We start from the raw sequence: 24915 nt of genomic DNA, 5'->3' as shown, positions 1-24915 counted from the left end.
AAAATTCTAGAAACAATTCCCCAGCAACGGTGCCAAAAACTTGTCAGTTAAAATCCTACTACGCAAGTATACGTATCGAGTAGACAGTATAATAGCAAGTAGAGTATCGATCCCATAGAGAATTGCTCTAAAATTTTACTAAGTACTAAAATTAGAACAATTTAATCTTATCCAAATAATAAAAATTAATTTATTAGCTAAAACTAATTAACTAAAATTAAAATCAATAAAAAAAATTAAAATAATAATAACTTTAGAAAATATCAAATCAAACAGGCCTAGGATCACAATATCCCTCACACTTCATCTAAATCTTACCTCTCTTCCTTAACTTATTTCAACAAGTTGAATTGCTAACCTAGAATCCTCAATTATTTATAAGGGTCTCCCGACTCGTCCTATAAAAATATCTATTTTAATCAAAACACTATATCCCTATGTGAATTGAAATTAAAACAGACTCACTAAATTCAGGCTCTAATCTGACTACATATGGCCTATAGGTATATCCCTATCCTATACGCAAATCAATTAATATGATCATATGCTATCCGAATTTTAGTATACTCTAAACTCCCTTTCCCAAGTTTGTTTAGGTTCCTAAATCAATTTAATTGGTGGCCAAGCAATTAAAAGCATTAAGAACAAATTGAAATAAACAATTCAAATCCCATTGAAAATAAGTAAGATAGAGATTAAAAACTTAGACTACATGTGAGTTCAATTGCAATCCTAGAAAAAGAAATTTAGCTACTCATAATCACAATATAAAATAACATTGTATAAAATTCAATCATTGAAAGTATCCAGAAAGATAAAAGCTAAGGAATAAAACAAAATAATATTTGCCGTCTTGATCTCCAAGTTTCAGCCTTAACTTATAGTTTCTTGAATCTCCCAAAGATTGTTTTTTTTCTAATGTTATTAAACATATCCTATTTATACTAATAAACNTAATGTTCTTAAAAATTTCCTATTTATACTAATAAACTTAACCTAAACTTCCTTAAGCTGACCTAGGGTTTAATTGGGCTTAAAGTATAATAAGAGGCCCAAAAATCAATTATCAGTCTTTACAAATTTTCATTCCCGGTGCAGTACATCCAGCTATTTTTTGACATAATTTTCTTTATTTCGAGGCAGAACTGGCAAAGTAATCTTCATAAAAGTTTTAGCTCTGTCTCTTAGCTTTCCACTGGTCCAAGAATTGCATTATTTGGAGTTCTGTAGCTCGAGATATAGTCAAAATACTAAAGCATATGCAAGCAGATTCTGGGTTTATCTACACCTTACTTTTCAAAATTAAGCCCAATCACTTTTAATCCTACAAAAATATAAAAACTAATCAATAATAAACAAATTAAAAGAAATAACGTAAAATTAAAATAACTAACTTAAGAGTAACCTAATTATAAAAATAATTAAAAATAATTAAATTATAATTGAAAATTGACGACTTAGCTATTATTTAATAACAAAATTAGAGTAAAAAAATTCTATAAAATAGAATTATCAGCCACATGTCAACACCAAGATGATTCGTATAAACTTCTTTTAATATAGAGGTATAGATGATGAAGAGAACGTAAACCGTTTTTTTTTCTTAAAAATTGTTTTTTTGTTTTTCAATTACAGTTGTCTTCTTGTATTATAATTCAATCACATTTTTAGAGAAATCCTTAGATGTGGATGTAGCTCTATTTTGTTTTCAAGTTTCCTTTGTTGTTTTGTTGGTTGGGCTATTTCAAAAATTGTTTCTCATTTAAATTTAAATTTTAATATTTATTTGTTTTTATAAATTTGAATTATTAGTAAATTGTATATTTTAGATTTGAAATAAACTTCTTTCTTAATTGAATACGAGTTTGGTTATTTAATCGGGTACCCATTGATAGATAGAAAATTTGACTTAGATAATCAATTATTTAATAAGTTTGGGGTATTTAACGAGTAGTGTTTAAGGTATTCGAGTACAAGTTTAGATAGCATTTTCAAATTTTAATTGGTATCTATAGGATTCATTTATCTTATCAATTAATAAGGTTTAGGGTAAGATACATAAAAAAAATATCCTAATCCATAGTGAGGTTCATGAAGAGTGAGAATAAGGTTTTTATATTTAAGTCATAAATGAAGGCAAGAAAAAGACCAAAATCTCCTTCAAACCATCTAAAGTTCCACCCTAACCTTTTACAAAACCCTTGATTTCTACTTGTTTTGTTATGGAATTAAGTGGAACGGTTTTACATTTACAAACGTATTAAAAAAAATCTTTACGGAGAAAAAAAATAGATTTACTTCAGGTTTACATACTCTCATACTCTTATATTTTAATCGAAATTTTAAACGAGTCTATTAATTTTTGAAATGGAAACTTTGTCCAAAAAATGTAAACACTATTAATAGAGATTATGAAAAAACTAAAATACATTTTTTTCTTTATTAATTTTAAAAATTATTATTATATTTAAAAAAATGAAAAAAGAGAGCACCCAGCTCCCCACCCAAGAAAGGGGAGAACTAGATGAGCAGCATCGATCGGTGCTCTCTTTCTTAGGGAGCTAGGGAACATCAATTAAGGGTTAGCACGATTCGATTTTGTTAATTTTTTGTTCGATTTTGATGAAAATCAATAAAAAAATTTGCCCTATAAATTGACCGAACCGTACTATGCAAGAGGTCAGTTTTTGAGGTGGGATGACTTGGGCTTTTTTTTTTGTTGAACCCTTTGTAAATGGTTTTTTTTGTTTGACTTGGGGTTTTTTATATAACCCCTTGTAAATAGTTATTTCAGGTCCATTTATTTATATATAATCCTTTGGAACTATTTATTTCTTTTAAATAGTTAACAATATTAATCTTCATGCAATAATTAAACATTAATTTTTATATAATAAATAAACATTAGCTTCAAAAGTTCTATTAGTTTAAGCCGATTAATTAAATATGATACAAAAAAATTAACATTAATCTTCATATAATAAATAAACAAAGAAGAGATATCCTTCATGATTTTAATTTAAGATTAGAAGTTACACAACTCAAAGTTTCGCAACATAAATTACTAAATTTCAAAAGATGGACCTATAAGGCTCTAACTCCAATTCAATGATTTTGCAAAACAAGCTCCTAAAATGGTTTAAAGCAAATATATAATTAGTGTAAATTATTATAGTAAGATAACCTAGATGAATTATAAATATAATGTAAATATTACATAATACCTAATGATAACATTACCTGAAAAGTGCAAATAGCCAATGGAAATAACACGTTAGTTCAACTCAGGCTTAAACTCAACTATTGTCTCCAATGCAATATTAGCCAAATCTAAAAAATATAACAATAAATATGGTAAATTGATCTTTGACAAATCTAATAAATTAAATTATAAATAAAAACTATAAAATAATTACCAAAATCAAGTTTATTGAGCTTGTTCAAATCATCTTCAATCAAATCCAGATCACCACGTGCCAATCCACATAACCAATCTTGAGCACAAATAAGCACTTGCACGAACTTAGGAGTCAAAGAACTCCTATATGCATCAAGCACATGTCCATCGGTACTAATAGCATATTTTGAAGTAATTATTGATATGGGAACAGCCAAAACCTACAAGCAATAGTGGCGAGTATAAGAAACCTAAATTGATTGTGTCCACCACATGAGAACATCAAACTCAACATCATCAAAACCCTCATCATCCACAAGCTCAGACAAATATTTCTCCAATTACATTTTCAGCTCTTTCGACCCAGTGTTTAACTTATGCTTCTTGAACCTATTCAATCTTTGTTAAGTATGTTCTGTGTCCTTACCAATCAAAGTTGAAGCAATATTATCACTACAACCACCACTGATGCCTTATCCCATGGACGTTGGACACTATTGACCACTTTCACCAATATGAGATGGAGGTGGTAACATATTTCCATAACAACGAAATAACTCATCCATTGTTTGTTTCACCAAAAAAAAAAACATCATTGAAGCTTTTGTAAGAGGATACATTTCTAGCAAAGTGAATTCAACATAAGAAAGCTTTTTCCTTGGATTAAGTATAGTAGCAATGAACAATACCAAATTCATTTTGTCCACATTCCCTCAATATTTATCCTTTTATCTTAGTTGCCATGGATCATAAATCAACATCATCACCATTTTGCCATTCAATCAAAGTGGTCTACATATCAGAAATGGAATTTAAAAATGAATTAGCAGTTATGTAAGATGTACTTGAAACACTCAAGATCAAATCATAAAATTCTCTTAAGAAATGAGAAATACTCCTAACATTTGCCCAATCTCTATCATCGGGCACCTCATCTCCCAACCTTAATAACTCAAGTATGTCGCTATTATCACATAATTCAAATGATGCAAAAACCTTATGAAATTTCAAAGCTGTATCCAACATAAAAAAAGTAGAATTTCGTCTAATGCTTACATCCAAACACAATAAACACTTGCTCTTAACTTCTGTACTAGCAGCACACTTCTTAAACTTGGCTAATCCAACTGGAGATTGTCTAATATATCTCGTTGCCCCTCTAACAAGAGTAGTTAAGGTATTGATATCCTTCAATCCATCAGACACCCCAAGATTAACAATATGAGCAATGCATTTCACATGAAAAAATCTACCTCATAAAATACTAGTTCCAGCAACATTAAATTATTTCTTGAAATGTCCTATTGCAACATCATTTGAACAAGCATTATTAATAGTGATAGAAAAAATCTTTTGGATCCCTTGATCAAACAAACATTTAGTAATTGCTTTTCCAATGGCCTTATTTTTGTGACTAGTAATGGGACAAAAGTTCAAAATCTTTTTTTGCAACCTTCAATCATTATCAATAAAATGGGCAATTAGACACATATTATTAATTCCTTGTATCGAAGTTCATGTGTTAAGCGTGAGACACATTCTACCAAGACATGATCTTAATAATCTTCTTGTTCAAGTTTTTTCATTAGTATAAACCTTATAACAATCTTTAGTAGTAGTCCATCGTGATGGTATATGGAATCTAGGACTTGCTTTGTTTATTTGTTTCCTATATCTTTGATTTTCCATAAACTTAAAAGGCAATTCATCTAAAATTATAATTTCAACTAAACTCCTCCTAATTGTCTTTTGATCAAACTTCCAACTACCAAACCCATCTCTTCTCAAAGAAAAAACTAATTCCTTTTGCTTATTCTCCTCACTATCACGAACCAGTTTCAACTTCAGACAAACTTTAATATGATTATTCAATGAAGATATTCCATTTTTTTTTGTATCAGCACATAATTTTTTACCACAATGAGAGTATTTAGCCTTATTATTACCTTTTTTTATCAACAAATTTGGTGAAATGATCCAACACAACTTCACATGTGTTTAAGGTGGTTCCTTTTGCTTCCACACTTTGCTTACAACTTCACATGTGTTTTTGGCTTCAGTAGAATTAGCAGTAACATGAGGTGCAGATGTTGATGGTATTGATGTTGGTGTTGGTGTCTCACTAGTTGCTAAATTTGTTTCCTCATTAGTTGACAAAAAAACCCAAACATTAATTTCAATCATTAATTCTAGCATATTGCCAATCATTTTAATTGAAAATCCAAATAATAATTCTAAACATTAATTCCCAAACATAAGTTTTATGTTTAATTCTAGCATATTGCCAATTATTTTAATTGAAAATTCAAACAATAATTCTAAACATTAATTTCCAAACATAATTTTTAATGTTTAATTCTAGCATATTGCCAATCATTTTAATTAAAAATTCAAATAATAATTCTAAACGTTAATTCTCAAATGTAATTTTTAATGTTTAATTCTAGCATATTGCCAATCATTTTAATTAATAATCTAAACAATAATTCTAAACATTAGTTCACAAACATTTTTCTTAATGTTTTATTTTAGCATATTGCCAACCATTTTAATTGAAAATCTAAACAATAATTCTAAACATTAATTCTTAAATATAATTTTTGATGTTTAATTCTAGCATATTACCAATCATTTTAATTGAAAATCCAAATAATAATTCTAAACATTAATTCTCAAACATAATTTTTAATATTTAATTATAGTATATTAGCAATCATTTTAACTAAAAATCCAAACAATAATTCTAAATATTAATTCTCAAATATAATTCTTAACGTTTAATTCTAGCATATTGCCAATCATTTTAATTAAAAATCTAAACAATAATTCTAAACATTAATTTTCAAATATAATTTTTAATGTTTAATGCTAACAAACTTTAATCTTTGTGCTTACATTAAAATATTATGCAAATAACCATAAGACTCAACATGCTGAAAGATGCTCATAATATAAAAGCATGTAACATGCTTAAGTTATTCGGTGTTTGTTATTTTCACAAAAAGAAAAGCTTAAGCTTTCTCTCTTTTGCTTTTTTCACAAAGCCAACAGCCATGACAAAAAAATCTATAGTTTACATTCCTAGTTGCTGCCAAGAAAGGCAAGAATAGGTGGCTGGCAACAGTTTGGATTGACATCGATGGCAGCAAATGGATGGGCTATGAATGGATGAGCTAATAAGGTGAATTAAGGTTTAGGAGAGGGGGAGATCACAGATGGGGGGAATTTTATAAGGGGAGGGGGTTTGGTTGGTTGAAGTTATTTGAGAGTTTAATGAACGACAGGATAGTCTTTAACTCCCTAAATAAAAAATAAAAAGAGTAATGGGTCGGTTTCTCAATCGACGATCGAACTAATCGATCGATGAGATCGATTGTTGCAGTTCACGAGTCGACCTATCGATTGCAAGAACGGACGATGTGGTCGGTTGCTCAATTGCAATTGATTTCTGCACACTCCTAACACTTGGTGTTTTTTTTTATTAAAAAAATAAAATAATTAATAAAAAACTGATAATATATATAATAATAATTTTTAATAATTAGTGAAACTTAAGCTGCATCCCTATGCATGTGTTTGGTTCGAACCGGCTTTTGAAGAAACTTCAATTTAATTTTGCTATAAAACACATAGGATTCTTGGCTTGAATTTTTTGCTCACAAATTAATATACTTCAGATTAAAGATGGAGGGCTTGAGGGTGTGGAGGCTAAGCTCATCAATTGCAAGGCCGTTAAGTTTAAGGCAACCACTTGGATTGGGTTATTCTTCCTGTGAACTAGTCCTTTGCTCGAATAGCGGCGTTGTCACCGCCACCAACACCAGGCTGCCCTCTCGCGATAGTCGGTCTTTTACATTCACTTCAACCTCCACTTCGAATCTTGAAGTTGCTTGTGCCATCCGCCTGAAAAAGGTGGAACCATTGTGGAGCAAAGGGTCGCAACCTTATGCTTATAAGTGGGATAGAAGTTATAGATTGGGCTCTTCTTCCTCTGATCTAGTCCCTTGCTGCTCAGATGGCGGCGCTGCCGCTACCAACACCAAGCTGCACTCTCGCAATCGTGGGTCTTCGACTTCGACTTCCACTTCAGACCGTGAAGCCGTACGTGCTATCCGTTTGAAAAAGGTGGAACAATTGCGGAGCAAAGGGTTGGAGCCGTATGCGTATAAGTGGGATAGAAGTCACAGTGCTAGGGAGTTGCAAGAAATATATAAGAATCTAAATAACGGTGAAGAGTTAGATAGTGAGAGTCATCATGTCTCTATTGCAGGCAGAATTGTTGCTCGCAGAGCCTTTGGAAAGCTTGCTTTTCTCACTTTAAGAGATCACTCCAGCAGTATTCAGGTTCTTTTTTTTCTTTCGTTTTTATTTCTCAGTCATAGTGCTTCTTCCTCTGTATTATTCTCTCATAATGTCATTCACATTTAGATTATATATTCAAAATGGTTGTAGCTTTACTGTGAGAAGGAAAGGCTTTTGAATAATCAGTTTGAGCAGTTAAAGACACTTGTTGATATTGGTGATATATTAGGTGCATCTGGCTCTATCAAGCGGACTGAGAAAGGTAAACTTCTTCATTAAAGAAATTCACTATGATTACCCTCTATACTAATCTCTTTTTGTGTATATATAAAAGTCAAAGCTCCCCTTAATTTCATTACATTCTTTTTCTGATTTACTTTTCAGGGGAGCTTTCTGTTAAGGTGGATTCTTTTGCAATTCTTACAAAATCTCTGCTTCCGTTGCCTGACAAGTATCATGGTCTAACTGACATTGATAAGCGTTATCGTCAAAGGTTACTTGTTATCTGCAACTTGTGTTTTTTCTTTTTGTTATTCGTTGTGAATCATATTGCAAAGTACTCAGTCAAACATATATTTTCAATCCATCCCATTGTCCAAGTACTAATTGATAATTTTACTGAGCTCCTCAAATAATTTTTGCTGCATACGTGACATTTATTTTCCATCATTTTTCCCCTTAAAGAAAGATCTGAAACATTCTTGAACCTTGCTTGTCTCTGTTTAGCATAATTGTCATATGAAATTCTTTTTACCATCTCATTATTTAGCATAATTATCTTTTAATCATTAACAATCACATCAAGGAAGTTTTTTAGTACATAACTCTTACTTGTCTGATAACACATTTGAAATTGTTTGATGTCCCTTATGCATTTTATTCTTGGTGTTGTGATATGGCTTGATTGTTTCACCCTTTTGACCATATTCCTCCATCCCCCCCTCCACCTATTTTAGGTATGTTGATATGATTGCAAATCCTGAAGTAGCTGATTTATTCCGGAAACGAGCAAAGGTGATTTATTTGCACTACCCTGAATGATGTTGATTTGACCTTTTGGTTTTCTTCCTATAGGATTGTATTTGTATGCTTTAATCATTTGGTTATTTTTTCTCTAGAGTGACTTGCACTTCTAAACTCTAAACCTCCTTTGGTTGCTCGTCAAACCAAGAGAGAATTTAGTTGTTCTTCTTTTTATATAGAGTAATTCATCTTCTGTAAGACTACATCATCAGTTGGTACACATGTTTGGTTCCATTTTGGATATTGGTTTATATTCTTATACAAAAGGAATTAATGTGTTGCATCTTTTTCGTTTTCCCTCTATATATACCTTTCTCACGTTTCATAAACCACTAGAACTTTGTTTTTGTTGTGGTGAAAATAATATAACCATTGGTTATATCTAGAGGGTTTATGCATTCTCAGTGCAAGGTTTTCTATAAGCACTATTGATAGATATATCAGGTCTATCAAAATGTGGATTTGTTGATGGGATATTTATATTGATATTGATATTGATTTCAACAAGTATGGAAATTTGTAAATGAGAGTTGAAAACTTTAAAACAAAATTTTAGAATACATTGATTGTTGGATTTTTGCATTTGACTTCTTAATTCAATAAATAAAAAAGCTAATAACTAAGGTATAAGTTGTTATTATGTGATATTGATTACATAAATAATATTATTACAGAATCACAAGTATAGATATTTTATATTTATGCCAAGTTTAAAACACTATCAATTTATCACAAGGTTGATAATAGAATCTTGAATGCTATGTCACACATTTTAGTAAATTAAAGGATAAACATAATTATCATCATATTATCAATGAAGTTGAATTTGTGTGATGCCAAGGATGTATAAAACTTTGGATTGTGGCTTAGAGGTGTGACTTTTTTTAATGGAATTTTACGGAAAGAATGTTGTTTATGCCACACATCACAATTCTAGTCTAGGGATTGCCACTTTAAGAGCAGAAATATCGCAATAAATTTTAAAATTGTAATGTTTTGTTGATAGCCTGATTTATTGAGCAATAAATGGAGTTAATAACTTAGAAAACAGAGGTTTATATTGAGACCCTTATTGTTGAATATTCATCAACAGTTCTTGAATCTTGCCAATAAATAAACTATGGATAAGTGTCATAGATGGATGTTGAATCAAACCTCCTCTAACATTTTCTCTCAATTTTCTACTGCAGTCTAGCCTTTTGATGTTGCTGCTTGCCTAAAGTAAGGTTTTTTTCTAATGAAAAGATTATTTGTATTTTTAAGCATGCTTGTTTTTGTAAGTGAATATAAACTCTTGCTTGGAGGAAAGTTTTAACTAATTGACTTTTTACATTTCTAAAGATTTGTCAACAATATTGGTAATTGACTTGATAAAAGTTTGGACCATATATTGTATATTTTGAACAGTCTGATCTTATTTAAAATAGCTCTTAAGTTATGGATTATTTTCATGTGTATTTATGTACATGCGTGTGTATGTCTTGTTTTTCTGGTACTTATAATTCGAGTTTTGATGCTTTATAATTGTATTCTTATTAAACTTTTCTTTTAGTAGATTGTGACGGAGATACGAAAGACGGTGGAATCTCAGGGTTTTGTTGAAGTTGAAACTCCAGTTCTGCAGGTTTGTGAATAATTTTCTAGTTTTTCTGGGTGTTGGCTTTTCTGATAGTGAAATAATTTTCCTTTTCTTGTTGATTACTATTAAGTAAAATGATTGTTAATGTTATAGGTGGAGATGGAAACTCAAATAACTTTTTTATCTATTGGGATGTCAACTGAGTGGTCTTTCATGTCAAAGACCTACTTATTAAAAAGCTACATTTTACTCTGTTGCACATTGACTCTCTCGGAACTTGAAGGGTTTAGAGCAATGCATAACTCTAACTTGCAGTTGGCTCCAAAAAAAACAAAAAGAAAAATATGTAGGGTTTGTTTGGTTTTTGAAAACAGAATTATTTTTCTTTTCATTTTTATTAAAAATATAAAATGATAGTAAAAAATTTGGATTTTGATATAGAAAATGTTTTCTGGAAATGAGAAGGAAATAGGTTGAATTTTGAAAGGAAGAATAAAGTTCTATTCTCTGCTTTCAAATAAAACATGGAGAGAACACTGGAAATAGTGAATACATGGAAGAGTCTCTCCCATCTATGGTCTACTTAAATAGCCAAGTATTCAAATCTCACAAAACACGAACAGCACATGGGCAATAAAAGTAGTAGCTAGTTTTAGATCAATGCCTTTTTAAGAAACAGTTGTTCTTATATGATTGATTGAAAGATGAAGCATGGAACAAACTAGAATATGGCATGATGGCCAAGAAAATATAGAAGGCATATATATTTTTTTGCTTTTCCTCTGTTTCTTTTACACCCTTACAATCTTTTTTTTTTGTTTTTGTATAAATTACCTATATTTGTAGAACTTAAAGTTTAAATGATCTAAGAAATATTTTGTTTGACAAAGATGATTCACTATCACTGCCATTGCGTTATGAACAGTAAGTGATACTGTGAATAAAAAGTGATCAATTACTTTTCAGTTTGAGGTGGATTGAGAAAAATTCATTTAAGCCACAAATGAAATAAACCTTAACTTATGTGAACTACTTTTCTTATCTTTATTTTCTGTTTAATAGTTAAGCACTTTTATAATGATGTTTAATAATCGTTCTTATAATAATTTTCCTCATCTTAACAAAAAAATGTTAATGCCTTACATATTTTCTCTAATTTTGTGTAGAAAAATGAATATTTATTTCTATTCACTAAACAATCTTGAAAAAATGAACAATAGAATATGAAAAGCTTTTGTAGAAAAAGAAAATAAAAAAGTTGAAGCTCGGAGATGTGGAAAATGAAAATGAAGAAGTAAATACTAGTAAAATTCCTTGCACTCCGTTGCAGTATAAATCAATAAATTTCTATATTGGATAATAATTTTACAAAAAGTAATTATTCTAAATTATGAACACTTATGAAATAATATCTAAAAAAAGCTATTAAAATTAAAAAAGAGAAAAGAAAAAGGAAAATAGAAAACATTCAACAATAAACATTTTCATATTTTTTTATTTTTGATATTTTCTTTTTGTTTTTTGTTTTTTTTTTCTCTTATCTTTCTTTTTCGTTCATCAAAAGACTTTTTGCTTTATTTTAAAAATATAAATTGATTGAACAAATCTGTAATCCTTAATAATAATTTGGTTAGGAAATATTAAAATAAAACAAAAGGAAAATGGAACAAAAAATAGCACATGGAAAAGGCACAAAACTATTTTTAGTCGTGCAAAAAGGTTGAAAACCACCCCATCAGCAGACTGCTAATTCACCACTGTAAGGCCCAATATCAAGCAATTAACTCCACATTATCACATGTCAATCAATTAGGCAACCAAATTTGCCAAATGCTAACAACAAAATTAAATTGGTTGTGGAACCTGCTTCAGGGTAACTTTAGTTGTAGGTATATATAGTAAGAATGGTCAAGTTATGATTGTTGTCAATTTCATGTTTAGAATATTGTTAACAAATTTTAGTGAACTTTAGGTCAGCTGATTTAGAATTTGAGAGAGTTGCACAATTCAATTGGGTTAGATTATATTTTATCACATCTAAACACAAACACGAATCCAAAGAAAATTAAGCTCCATTTCAGGTTTTTAGCATTGTTAGAGATCATTGAACCACCAAACTTTAGTGACTCATTTTGCTTCAGTTAGCATCAAATTCATGGTCCATGAAATGCCATAGTCAGAGGATTATTCATTAGCTTAGTTGTACGCTAAAAGAAAAGTAGGAATTAGAGATAATTCTGGTCAGGTCAAAGATCAAAGATCATCAAAACATCATCCACTATTGGCTGTCAAAAATTCTTCTGATAGAGGTGGTTTCCACCATCAGATCACTCGTACACTTTGCCACCAATCTTTGAGCCTCTTTTTGTTCTTTTTTACTTCTCGGGCCCCATTGAACCTCGTGCCTCTCTTACTCCCCCAATTATATTTTTCATTTTCACTATTCCTCTCTCCTTCTCCCCTCTCCCTCCACCTTTCTCTTTCTTCATCACTTGCTGTCTTTCTATCTATTTGCTCCCTTCCCCTTCTCCTTGAATTGGCTAGCATTGCTGATCCTCCTCCACCTCCCCATGCTCCCGCAAATGTGAAAAAGACCCCTTCAAATTTAAAAACCCTAGCATGTCCATTTTGCCAAGTGTCATCTCCATGTGTATCCATAGCTTTCTAAAACAAATACACCCTTAGTTTGTTGGCCCTATATGTATGTATGTGTGTGTGTATATATATATATATATATGTTAGTGTTGCATGTATGATACATGGACATTTTAAGAGGTTCAACTAATTAAGCTTGAAATAATATAGAAGTTCAGGGTTGTGGAAGTGTTTAGAGCTCCTTAAAGGCTTTAAAGATGTTCTCTTACTTTGAAATCAAGATGTGCGTGTAAACATATTGCATCATCTCATACTGGAAATATGTTGCAAGGCACTTGAAAAAGCTAACACTGGAGTTGTTGCTAGTGTCTGAAAATTATGTGCTACTATATTTTTATTTTCCAGGTACTTAAAATTAGGGTAAAATCCAAAAAGCCCCTCAGAACACTTCAAAAGGACACTTTGGTCCCTCTTGTTTTAAAATAATGTTTTTGGTCCCGTGATTGTTAACACCGTTAGTCAACCATTAAAAAAGATTATACCCAATACTACATAAATATTTAGGACACAAATGCCTTCTTCAAAAAAATCTGTTCATGTTTCCTTCTGAAACTTAATAAAATTCACTTTAAAATTTAATATTTGACAAAGAAGAAAAAATTCAAAATTTTATAAAATTTTAAAACGGCATTTTTGAATGCGGTACTTTGTCTTACTTTGATACTTAATATAATTCAATTTTTGATAAAAAAGAAAAAAACTGAAAATTTTTTGCTTTTTGAAACGCAACTTTGATTTTATAATGAAAAAATAAAAAGAGCTACAAGTCATGGTAGAAACAAGAACTCAAACAATCCAAATCCGACCAACAAATTGAAACTCAAGATCACTTCCCAGGTTGCAAGAAGATTAAGATGTCTTCCCATCAAATCTCAAGGCAATCACAAGAGCCCTTTCCCAGCAGCCATATAGCAACCACTACATCAAAGGCAAAACTCAGCCCCAACCAAATAAAAAACACAGCAGAGCTGAGCCAGGAAATAAAAACAAAAACGCAGCAGAGCTAAAGCCTGACAAATAGAGAATGAAACCCACTACATGGTGCACCATCAAACCTTTAAACTTCTGATATATAGTAATCAAGACAAAATCTTTTTATGTCATCTTAAACTCTAATCTCAAAGAACAAATTTTAGGCAAAAATTTTCAACAAAATTAGTAATTATGAGTAAAAAATTAATCTCTTAACCCGACAACATCAAATTTGAAATGTCCATCATTGAACAAAAAATTTAATTTTAATACATTCTTTTCAATGAAAAAAATTCTCAAACTGTTCGAGAAACAAAGAGTTTTTCCTCTAGGAAGTTGGTTTTCATGGTGAATACTACTTCAAATTTCCAGGCCTTCAGATCAAATATTTTTTATATTTTTTTCTCATTAAGGTTTTCGAGAGAAGGATGAGCAGATTTTTTTTAAAGAGAATATGCTTAAATTCAAAAAACAATATCATTTTAAAGGGTATTTGTGTCTTAAAATATTTATGTAGAATTAGTTCTAATTTTTTTTAACTATTGATTAACAGTGTTAACAGTCAAAGGGCCAAAAATATCATTTTGAAAAAAGAGGGACCAAAGTGTCCTTTTGAAGTGTTTGGAGGGGGCTTTTGGATTTTACCCCTTAAAATTATGTATCACAATTCTAAGATAATAGTATTTATTGCAATTTTTTTTTTCGGTTTTTACTTGCCTTTTTATTTAGCAGTGCAGAAGTAATCTGTTTTGGTGAATTTGACTTTTAATTGATTTGATCAACTAGGGAGCAGCTGGCGGGGCTGAAGCAAGACCATTCATGACATACCATAACTCCCTTGGAAGGAACCTTTATCTAAGAATTGCAACTGAACTTCACTTGAAGAGAATGCTGGTGAGGTCCTAAATAACTTTTGATTTGGATATCCTATTTAACTGCCATTTTCCATTTGGAATTTGTTGTTTTTTCTCATCTCATTAATAAAAAGTGGATTTTCAACTTCAAGGATTTAAACCTTAGGGCAAGACTTAGGTGGAGTTCCTTAAGTGGAGTTTGTGAAGTTCCTAAGTAAAACATCTAAATAAAAATAAATACTAATATAATGATAACACTTCATGAATAGATAAATGATGGTAAAGTATTAATGAAAAATAACATCTACATACAGAATTTAATCAATTGTTGATGAACATGAAGAGCTTATCAGAATTTTTTTTAGTTGAAATAGCTATTTAAACAGAATATTAAAACTTTTTTTTCCCTTTGATTAAAAAAATCACAACTTGTTTACACATTTAGTTTTTACAATTTATAGCTTTTGTCTATATTTTAGTTCTTATTTGACCATTTTTAATTGAAACTTCACAAACTCCACCCAAGTCTTGCCCTACACCTTTTATATATGGGATAATTTCATTCTATTTTCCGGTGATTATAGTATGCAGTTTATGACTTGTTGCTTGCTATTTTATGCCGAATATATTTGTTGGTACCTGAGTTGTTGGGACTCTGGTAGCGAGTGTGGGGCGTGGATATGTGTAGGACACTGGTCTATTTAAACTTTTCTCATCTCTTCCTTTTATTTGGAGGGTCAATACCTCATACTCATTTCTACTTTGACATGTTGGATATGTATCTGACATCGATACTTGAGGAAAAGTGAAGAGTCAGAGCAACATAGGTGGATTCTCTAAGTCCTTGCTTTCTTTTTCCATAATAAGTTCAATTCTTTATCAAATGAAGTTGTAGTTAGATGGTGAGAGTTTCATGGTTCAAATTATTCTCTCCTCTCTTGTTTCTGGTTAATTATGTGTAACAAGCTTTAAGATGTCCAAAGTTTACAACTGCACAACCACCACTATCAACAATGACAATAACAGTCTAAGACTCCATTTGTTTTGCAGAAAATGGCTTTTTGGAAGCCATTTTTCGTATTTTTTGGTGTTTGGATGTCAAAGAAAAATTTGTTCAATGGAAATGAGCATATAGTCAACAGGAAAAAACCCTCAATTTCAGGAAATTGTCTTCCTTTTTTGAAATCCAGAAGACAATATTCTAAACTCACATAGAATACAACCAATAGCTTCAAAGCCTTACAAATCCAACAACCCCAAACTGAAATCTGGCAACCAGGATCAGCCACCACTGCCAAAGCCAGTGACGACCTCACACCCCCATTTTTGTCTCCTCCACGATCTCCCTATCTCCTCCATACTCTGCCGTTTGTCCTCTTCTACACACATATGCAGCCTCCATATCACCCTCTTCCAATTCAAGCTTCAGCCTCCTACACTTGTAGTGTTACCTTTGCAACCTCCAAAGCATGCCACAGCCCTTTAAAAGCCTCCTTTCTATTAAGAAGTTTGCTCTTTCCTACACAAGCTACCATTCTACTCCAAGAACTCCCATTTTTTTCCCTTGAATATCCTATTCAGCCTTGTTCAAAACCTTCACAACCACCTTCCTCTCTTCCTCCATTGTTGGCAAGATATCTATTGCCAGCCACCTTTGCAATAGAGAAAGATCAAAAATGGAAAAGTAAGGCAAAAAAATATGAGAAAGTGGAAAACGGAAGGAAACAAAGAAATATATTATGGCAATAATCTGTAGCTTTTTAAATTTTAAAATATTAGTCAATTATACAAATTATTGAGAAAAGAAGAAAACTTTAGAGGAAATGGAAGTCAAGAAAAGAATTGTCAAATGAAATGAGAAAGAAAATAAAAAAAAATATACTAGTATTTATGCATTTGTACAGGTTTTGTAAAATATTAAAAATTTAAGAAAAATGTTGATGCCATGATGGTAATGAAAAAATTGGGTGGTGATGAAAAAATTGGGTGGTGATGAAAAAATAGAGTTATGCTTTTTATAATTTTTGTGGTTGGGATTATGTATGAATAATTCATTTTGAACATAGCTTTTAACATTTATATATGGTTTTTGAAATTATTGGTGCTGGGATACTTAATAATATTAAGACAAATATCTAGAATGAGAAATATATTTCACAACGTCATCTAAATAATAAAAAATATTATTCATGATGTCATCCAAACAATAGAACACGTTTACTTTTTGAGTGAATGCCTTCCATAGAGAACTTTTATTTTTCACAAGCCAATTTCCATAAAACAGATGGAACCTAAGTCTTTTTCCACTATATAGGATTAGTTACATGGATCATTTTGCATAGATTTAAGACTATATCTTTATTAAGCTTAGTTTCTGATAACTCTATTATCAAAGAAAGGATAGAATAAAGAGGAATACCACAGATGCTACCAATGTTGTAGCCACATATGTATTTATACCAAAATAGCAATGTACAGAAGGCCACTTGACTCTTTGCTTTAATTTTAATCCCATTTCTTCTATGGTAATTTCTCTTTTTTTATTAACATCGGTATTCTTCATTAAATTAAATCTTCTGGTTGGCCTTTTTTCATTACATTTTCAACCACCATAAACATGTTTCCCTCATTGTAGCCTCAATGGCTGTTAATCTGACATTATCCAGTGTGCACTCTTTCCTAATCATATCTTTCCTTGTTTGCCCATGCATTAGCATCTCATTTTCATCTCAACCGCACTCATTTTTTTGTGTATCTTGATTTTTAGTAGCCCAACATTCTGTCTTCTACAACCTAGGTTGTCATATTGCCCTCTCATAAAGCTTTTGTCTCAAGTTTTGATGGACCTTTGTGATCACACAAGACTATTGATGCACTTCTCCTTTTTGTCCACCCTACCCTACTCAGGTCCCATGAGTGCTATCTCATTCAATTTTCCCATCCTTTGGGATAATTGAACCAAGATATTGAAATTACTCACTTCATTTTGTGGCTTCATCTACGAATTCCAACTAACCCTCGATTTAGTACTTGTGTTTAGTTTGCATTTCAAATATGCAATTATACAGACTAAGTTGTAAACTTTAAAAACATAGTTTCTTGCTATAATGCAGTTTGAATTAACCCTTCCTTTATTCTGCTCCAATTATAAACCCAAAATAATGAGTATATCCCTAATTGAAATTAGATCCTAGTACCCTTCGGTGACCCTCCATCAATCACCAATGGTTGAAGGAACTTGACTTAAGAGAGTTATAATGAAAACACCACTTTTCTTTAGTAAGTCCAAAACTAGCAAGAAAAGACAGCCTTTCGGTGAACAAGGTGATGACCTTAGTTGCTCAACAAGAAGCACTAAGCTCATCGCCAGAAGTTATGCAATTGTAAAATGCTTATATGCAGACTAGTAGACAAAGCAAAAGATTAAAGAGCACCACAATAAGGTCATTTATCACCATATATAAATTGATTTCATGGTTTGGGCTCTTAATTTGTTGAAATAGTCAAGCAAGGTATGGGGCAGGATAAGCATCACCCCTTGCATACTGGTGTGTCGCGTCCATGTTCGACATGGACATGTGTCCAATATATTGGGCTACATATTTCACACGATTGGATATGACAAAAAAAATATATATATATTTGTTTATTTGGATATGATTGGACATGGGGATCAACACCACAAAGATTCTTGGTAGTCCAATTCACAACCATAAATACAGTATAAAATTGAGGAGGCTAACTATCACATAATCAGTAGCATAAAGTTCCTTAGTCATATAATGCACATCCATAGCGAATTTATAATCCTTATAATTTGCCTAAAGTTATTTAATCATAGTAGGGCCCTTAAAAGTATGGCAGGCAAAGAATTTTAAACGATCAAAAAGAAAAGTGTCATGTGGGAGATTAAGGTCAGTTCGAATGTGGTCTTTATGATTAGAAAGCAATAAAATGAATACTTTCTTGCAAACCAATTAAAAAAGCTATGAGCAAACTTGAGAATGCATAACATTTAGGGATTATTATTCAATACATTGGCGGTGAAGTTTTTTAAAAATCCACTAGTGGGTTTAAAGGATTGATATGTGTTCATTTAGGGCTCAATGTGGGCTTTTTTTCTTTTTTTGGTAAATATGATAAGGAAACACAACCTGGGGATTTGAAACATATCACAAAGTACTACACACCCATAAGCAAATATCAAAACACCTGACTTAGCAGTGTACCAAAAAGATAACACTTAACTTCACAAAACTACGATATGAAATGGACAAAGATCTTCTAACTCAACAAAAGTGAAACCCTTTCATCTTCCAAAATAGTGGAATTTAATCATTCTTAATGTTGATAACTACTTCCAAAATCTCTCAAATGCATCTACTCTTTCAAAATATTTTGTGGAGTAGTGAATTGCATGCTTGATAAGAACTCTGAAGCTGTATGAAGCAAGCCTAAAAGCTCATTTATACACTGATAACAGAATCTTTTAAAGACTCAGGACACAACCAGAAAAAAAGCAAGAGAAGTTGTACAAACCCACCACACTTCATAAGGATTCCCATCCCACAAGACCTTGAACTCCAACCAGCAAAAGAAAAACCAACCACTATCAAAACAAGTATTACCAAGAAACTCAAACTAGGATCTGGCATGCGTACTGAGTTACTACATACAGGAAGTGAAATTTGCCAAGCTACCGTACTAGACAAAATTGCTACCAGAAATTGAAAAAACTGAGATAAGTGATACACTGAACAAAACAGATAACAAATCTGCTTCTGTGTAACCAAAACAGATAACAAATCTGCTTCATAGAAGCATCCACAAAGGCAATCATCCGGCACTGAAGCATATCTCACTGAAAAGAACTTCACAACTTCTGCAGGCTATCAATGGCTTATACCACCCATAAACATGGCATTTCTATTTCCTGTTCCAAACTCCAAGTAGGTGAGGCTAATCTTAAGACTGACAAGATTGAGGGAGAACTAAACCAAATAAATTGCCAGAAAGCTCCTCTAGAAATTCAATAAAGTCAGCTCCAAAGAGAGCCAAAATTGAAAAACACCACAAAGGCCATGATCATGTCACTCCTAGTCCTATGTAAAACTTTCGTCTTAAACCATTAACTGTCACTGGACACCACCCATGGAATAGGAAAAAAATATGCTATCTCAACAGATAATCAAAAGTTTGAGTTCAAAAACACTATTAGGAATCTCCATCTTTCTTTATTAACTTAACTCTTTTTTTTACAGATTCTAGGTTTTGTTTGATATCATACTTGCATTTCTTGTCTATAGCTATTAGTTTCATTTGATGCTATTCAATGTAGTCTTCCATCTCGGAAAAGCATTAGATTCCATCTTCTCATCATAATATGGAGTGTCAACTTAACCATCTTATGTACATTGAATTAGTCCTTTTGATATTTAGAAAAACACCAATTCTTTTTTTTTTTTTGTATATATTTTTTTTGTTTTTGGTTAGTGAGGAGGGAGTATTAAGCTAAAACAGTGTTTCTATTATGTGGAGTCTCTAGAAGGAGGTGGGTGTATCAAAAACATGTATTGGTATATTTTCTATCTTGGTTTTCGGTGGGCCTATTTCTACGCATGTTTTGGTTTCTTCAAGGAAATTGTCAGTTACAATGTGAGTAAGCAGGTGGGATCCACATACCAATAAATGTGACTGATTTCCGTGGGAGAAGAAAAGGTGTGCATGGAAACAGGCAAACCCAGCAATTTTCTCAGTTAATTTATTCTTCATTTTTGCCCCGTTTCTCTTATCTTTCCATCCTTAGTGTACACTTCTAATATTTGCTTGCCTCTTAAATTTATACTGTCAACAATATTTATATTTTCTAATGACAGGTTGGAGGATTTGAAAAAGTATATGAGATTGGTCGTATATTCAGAAATGAAGGCATTTCAACTCGTCATAATCCAGAATTTACGACCATAGAGGTATTTATAAAAATACTAGTATTTATTGTCATGTGCCTTGCATGTGAATATTCTTTTTTAATTTTTAAATAACAATTATATATAAAACACAAATGTTTTTAAAGTGTAAAGTTAATTGTCTTTAAATAAAAAACAGTAATAATTTAAATAAATTATATATAAAAGAAAATTATAATTGAAAGACAAGTATATGTATAAGAATATTAATGATTCAATTATATATAATAGAAATTTTTAATATTAATCTATAAATTATTCAATACTATTAGAATTAAGAGAAAACATTTTTTAATGAAAGTCATTCAATGCAATTAGAATTTTTATATATAAATTGAATAAATTTTATTAGTATTTATAATGAAAAATATTGTTAATAATAGTTATTTGGTACAATTAAACTTCTTATATATTTACAAATTTAAATAAGTTTTATTGAATAATTATAAAAGAAATTAAAATGATAATTTACAAATATAATGCAATATGATCATTTTCGTCAATCAAAAAGTTTTCCAACATCCATATTTTTATACTATAGCTGAGATATCGATTCTGTGCTTGGTTGCAAATGTGCTTCATATGGTTTCAAGTGTTAAAATTGTTTTCTGAAGACCTGATCATCATCGTTTTTAGCCTGGTTTTAGATGTATGAGGCATATTCAGACTACGAATCTATGATGGACATGGCTGAGGAAATTGTTACCCGATGTGCTCTTGCAGTTCATGGAGAGCTCACCATTGATTACCAGGTAATGCTTTGCATGGCTAATAAAAATAGTTTAATTTCATTTCAGGAGGTTCTGGGAATTCTAGTTTCTCAGTTTTTTACTTTTTGGTCTTATCTGGTTGGGACAGGCTTTGAAACAACTAATGTATGCCTTCTACGCAGGGGGTTGAGATACATTTGGAGAGGCCATGGAGGCGGGAAACCATGCACAATCTTGTTAAAGAAGCCACTGGGATTGATTTCACTGAATTTGAAAATGATCTTAAAGTTGCTAAAGATGTTGTTATGAAGGCACTGGGAGTTGGGCTTGATAGTAAGGACAAGTTTTCCATTGAAGCCTGCCCTTCACTTGGCCACCTTCTTAATGAGGTGAGTTTTCATTTATTATTTCAGAGTTCTTTAGAGTTGCAAAATGGTGTAATAGAAAATTATAATTGTAAAATAGCAATGAAAGTATAATTTAGGGAGTGAACTGAATAAATTTCATAGAAGGGAAATACAATTCCTGTTTTTCCCTAAGCTTGAAAACTATAGATAACACATTTTATTCACCTGTCTCATCTCTCTGTGAGAACAATTCATGGAAATTTATTGCTCAGAATTCCTTTAGTGGGGATTGTAGAATTCACAAAACTATAAGTTGAGTGTGGACAGTTTCTTTTATTTAAATTTGTTTTACTTTCACTTTTTCTAGTGCGAGATGATTGGCAGTTGTGATAAACCTTTGGTTTATTTATCTTTTCCAGGTTTTCGAAATTTTTGTTGAACCAAAGCTCCTGCAACCTACATTTGTTTTGGACTATCCCATGGAAATATCTCCTCTTGCCAAACCACACCGGAGGTATGGAAGGTTTACGAAGAAGTGGTGGCATACATTTGCATTGTTGCATATGTGGATTTATGCATATATTTTTGTCTTCACTTTCAGAATTATCTTACTCTTCTTAGTTGTCTGAAAAATAGGCATGCAGGTTTGACTGAGAGATTTGAACTCTTCATATGTGGTCGTGAACTGGCTAATGCATTCTCTGAGTTAACTGATCCTTTGGACCAGGTAATAATGATACAGTTTTTTTTATATGCTAAACTTGGCGACTCTGATCACAAGTTGTTATGCAAACAATGAGCATTTGGATATTTATACCATCATAATAACTGATGTAGTGGGCTTTTAGTTGGTCTGTGGCAAATTTCAATGATTTTTTCCTAGCTATAGTGTACATTAATGAAAGTTTACACATAAGTTGAAGTATATGGTTTTAGTTTATCTTTATCTGCTTATCTTCTCAATAGCTTTATATGAATGCCTTCGATCATAGCTGGGAATGGAACTAAATTTGGCTAAGCATTTGATTGCTCTTCCCTTGATCCCAGAAGTAACATATTTATAGTGTTTCTTCTTCAATGTGACTATTGTTTAAACTTTGTCCTGCTAAGTAGATGTTGCTTACCATCCCTCGCTGTAATTTGTCTCCTCTCAATGTGCTTGGCATCAAATATTGTTTTTTTCCAGTTGTTTTCTTCTAAGCAAAAAACCTTGGCCTAATTTTATTAGAGTACACCTGTGGTTCTTATATAAAGATGTTCCCCTCAGAGTGGCCACAACTTTCTAATATTTTTGTTCATGTTATGAAAGTGTAATTGTGCTTATGAATTTCATTGACAAGATCATTATTTCTATATGAATAGCTTGCGGTAAGTAATATGAGCAGGCAATGAACGCGTTGGAATTGTTGGTGTGATTGATGCCTCATTAATTGGTTCATTTATAGCTGCCTGTACATATCTCCTTGATGAGATACTTATTTGTTTGTTACTCTTACAAAACTTTATAACCTGTTTAGTGGCTTTGAAGATATAAAGCATGGTTGAAGAGTCTTAAAAAATCTCTTTGGGCATAATTTATGAGATATTGTCGATAATGTATTTGTGAACTGTGACTTTGAGCTTGTTTTAAGTTGAAAGCAAAAGGATGGTCATTTATTTCCAATTGTGGCAGAGAGCCCGCCTGGAAGAGCAAGTAAGGCAACATAACAAGAAGAGAGCAGAAGCTGTTTCAGTCACAGATAGTATGGAAGAAAAAGATCATAAAAATGAAGACTCTATGTATGAAGTGACTCTTGATGATGATTTTCTTACTGCTTTGGAATATGGAATGCCCCCGGCTTCAGGAATGGTATACCCATCTTGTTTGCATTGATTAGCGTACATCATTCCTTTTCAACATGTTGATAATATTATATTCCATCTAATCATAAACATGCTGGGTTATGACTGAGCCTGTTACTTGCATTTGATGCTTCTAAAACTGATCCGTTCTGGTACTTCCAAGCTCTTTATGGATTGGGTTTATATAGTATGACTTAGTTTGTGCAAGTCAAAAACTCACTATACTTTGCACATAATCTGGATTTACCATAATAAACATAAATACATGTTTATACATTTCAAAAGATGGTTGCACTGTGGTCCATCCATGTGTGTTTATTGTTGTATATAAGGTCCATCCATTAGTCTTGTTCTGAGTTGCAAATTGTCTTTATGGAAAGTAATAAATTTTCATAAATTTTGCAGCTTCAGCTCTTGGAGTAAATGTTTATTTGTATGCTATTGGCCTATTGTTCTTTTTCTAAAATGGAGATTTTATGGACACTGATATAATTTTCATCTTGCCACATTTGTTTCTAAGCAAATCCTGATGGAAAAAATTCTTTGTAGGGACTTGGAATTGACAGGCTTGTGATGCTTTTGACAAATTCTGCCAGCATCCGAGATGTCATTGCTTTTCCTGTTTTAAAGATACAGTCGTAAATGGCAGGATGGGTCTGCAAGATAATTTTCTTTCATTGTCTTGGCATTACTTGAACATTAATGCAGGTCTTGTGGCCCTTAGACTCTGCATGGCTGGCACTCATTGCCTTCATTTTTCAATTTCTGTTTTTTTTTTTTAATTTTGGTCAAAAGCGGTATAGTGCTTCATAATTAGGAAAATTTATGCTGCTGTATTTAGACATTCTTGTTGATTTTACATGAAACTATTTCATTCAAACGATCCTCTTCTATTGAACTTTGATAGTTTTTCTCATTTCATTTTATAGTTGATGCAATCGGTTTGTTGCATTGTCTGATATGAAAATATAACCGAAGATTTCTTTAATCATTCATGAATATTGATTTTGGTGTGAAAGGGGTTTCATTTGATCATTCATGGATATCGATTTTGGAGTGCAGGCTGTTCCTAACGATTTTGTTGAGGTCTGATGCCGTCCAAAAATGTACAAGTGGCGGTTTAAAGTGAATGCTGTGACAATGGTCATTACGAGCAACAACTGTAAATGAATTGATACAAATTATTCTCGGATTAAAAAATGTTATTATTTATGCATGTACCATGAGTAATGTTTTATTATAAAATTTCTCAATATATACTTTCAATA

General features: G+C 31.6%; 1 protein-coding gene across 3 annotated transcripts; it reads left to right on the top strand.

The window, feature by feature from the left end:
* LOC18601229 (lysine--tRNA ligase, chloroplastic/mitochondrial) lies at positions 6976-24818 on the top strand. Of its 3 annotated transcripts, XR_001927548.1 has the most exons (14): positions 6978-7741; positions 7850-7961; positions 8084-8192; positions 8656-8713; positions 10278-10346; positions 14715-14822; positions 20659-20751; positions 21396-21500; positions 21641-21847; positions 22225-22319; positions 22442-22532; positions 23478-23654; positions 24197-24355; positions 24710-24818. XR_001927548.1 is itself a non-coding variant. In XM_007032097.2 (13 exons), exons 1-13 carry the CDS (start codon positions 7082-7084, stop codon positions 24737-24739), a joined length of 1914 nt encoding a protein of 637 aa, XP_007032159.2. In that variant the 5' UTR covers positions 6976-7081; the 3' UTR covers positions 24740-24818. The 3 variants fall into 3 exon arrangements, 2 of the variants coding, with proteins under 2 accessions (XP_007032159.2, XP_017975085.1); XM_007032097.2 differs by lacking the exon at positions 24197-24355 and having other exon boundaries at positions 6976-7741; XM_018119596.1 differs by lacking the exon at positions 24710-24818 and having other exon boundaries at positions 6979-7741; positions 24197-24563.

This window comes from Theobroma cacao, chromosome 4 (assembly GCF_000208745.1).
Source record: "Theobroma cacao cultivar B97-61/B2 chromosome 4, Criollo_cocoa_genome_V2, whole genome shotgun sequence".
Lineage (NCBI taxonomy): Eukaryota > Viridiplantae > Streptophyta > Magnoliopsida > Malvales > Malvaceae > Theobroma > Theobroma cacao.
The sequence above is the reverse complement of the archived record's forward strand: the minus strand, read 5'-3'. Positions and strand labels throughout refer to the sequence as shown.

Excerpts from the sequence above, each read along its gene's own strand:
- LOC18601229 (XM_018119596.1), top strand. The coding sequence starts at position 7,082 with ATGGAGGGCTTGAGGGTGTGGAGGCTAAGCTCATCAATTGCAAGGCCG. Across the intron at positions 8,193-8,655 it reads GATAAGCGTTATCGTCAAAG|GTATGTTGATATGATTGCAA; the intron begins GTTACTTGTTAT and ends CACCTATTTTAG. Across the intron at positions 8,714-10,277 it reads TATTCCGGAAACGAGCAAAG|ATTGTGACGGAGATACGAAA; the intron begins GTGATTTATTTG and ends TTCTTTTAGTAG.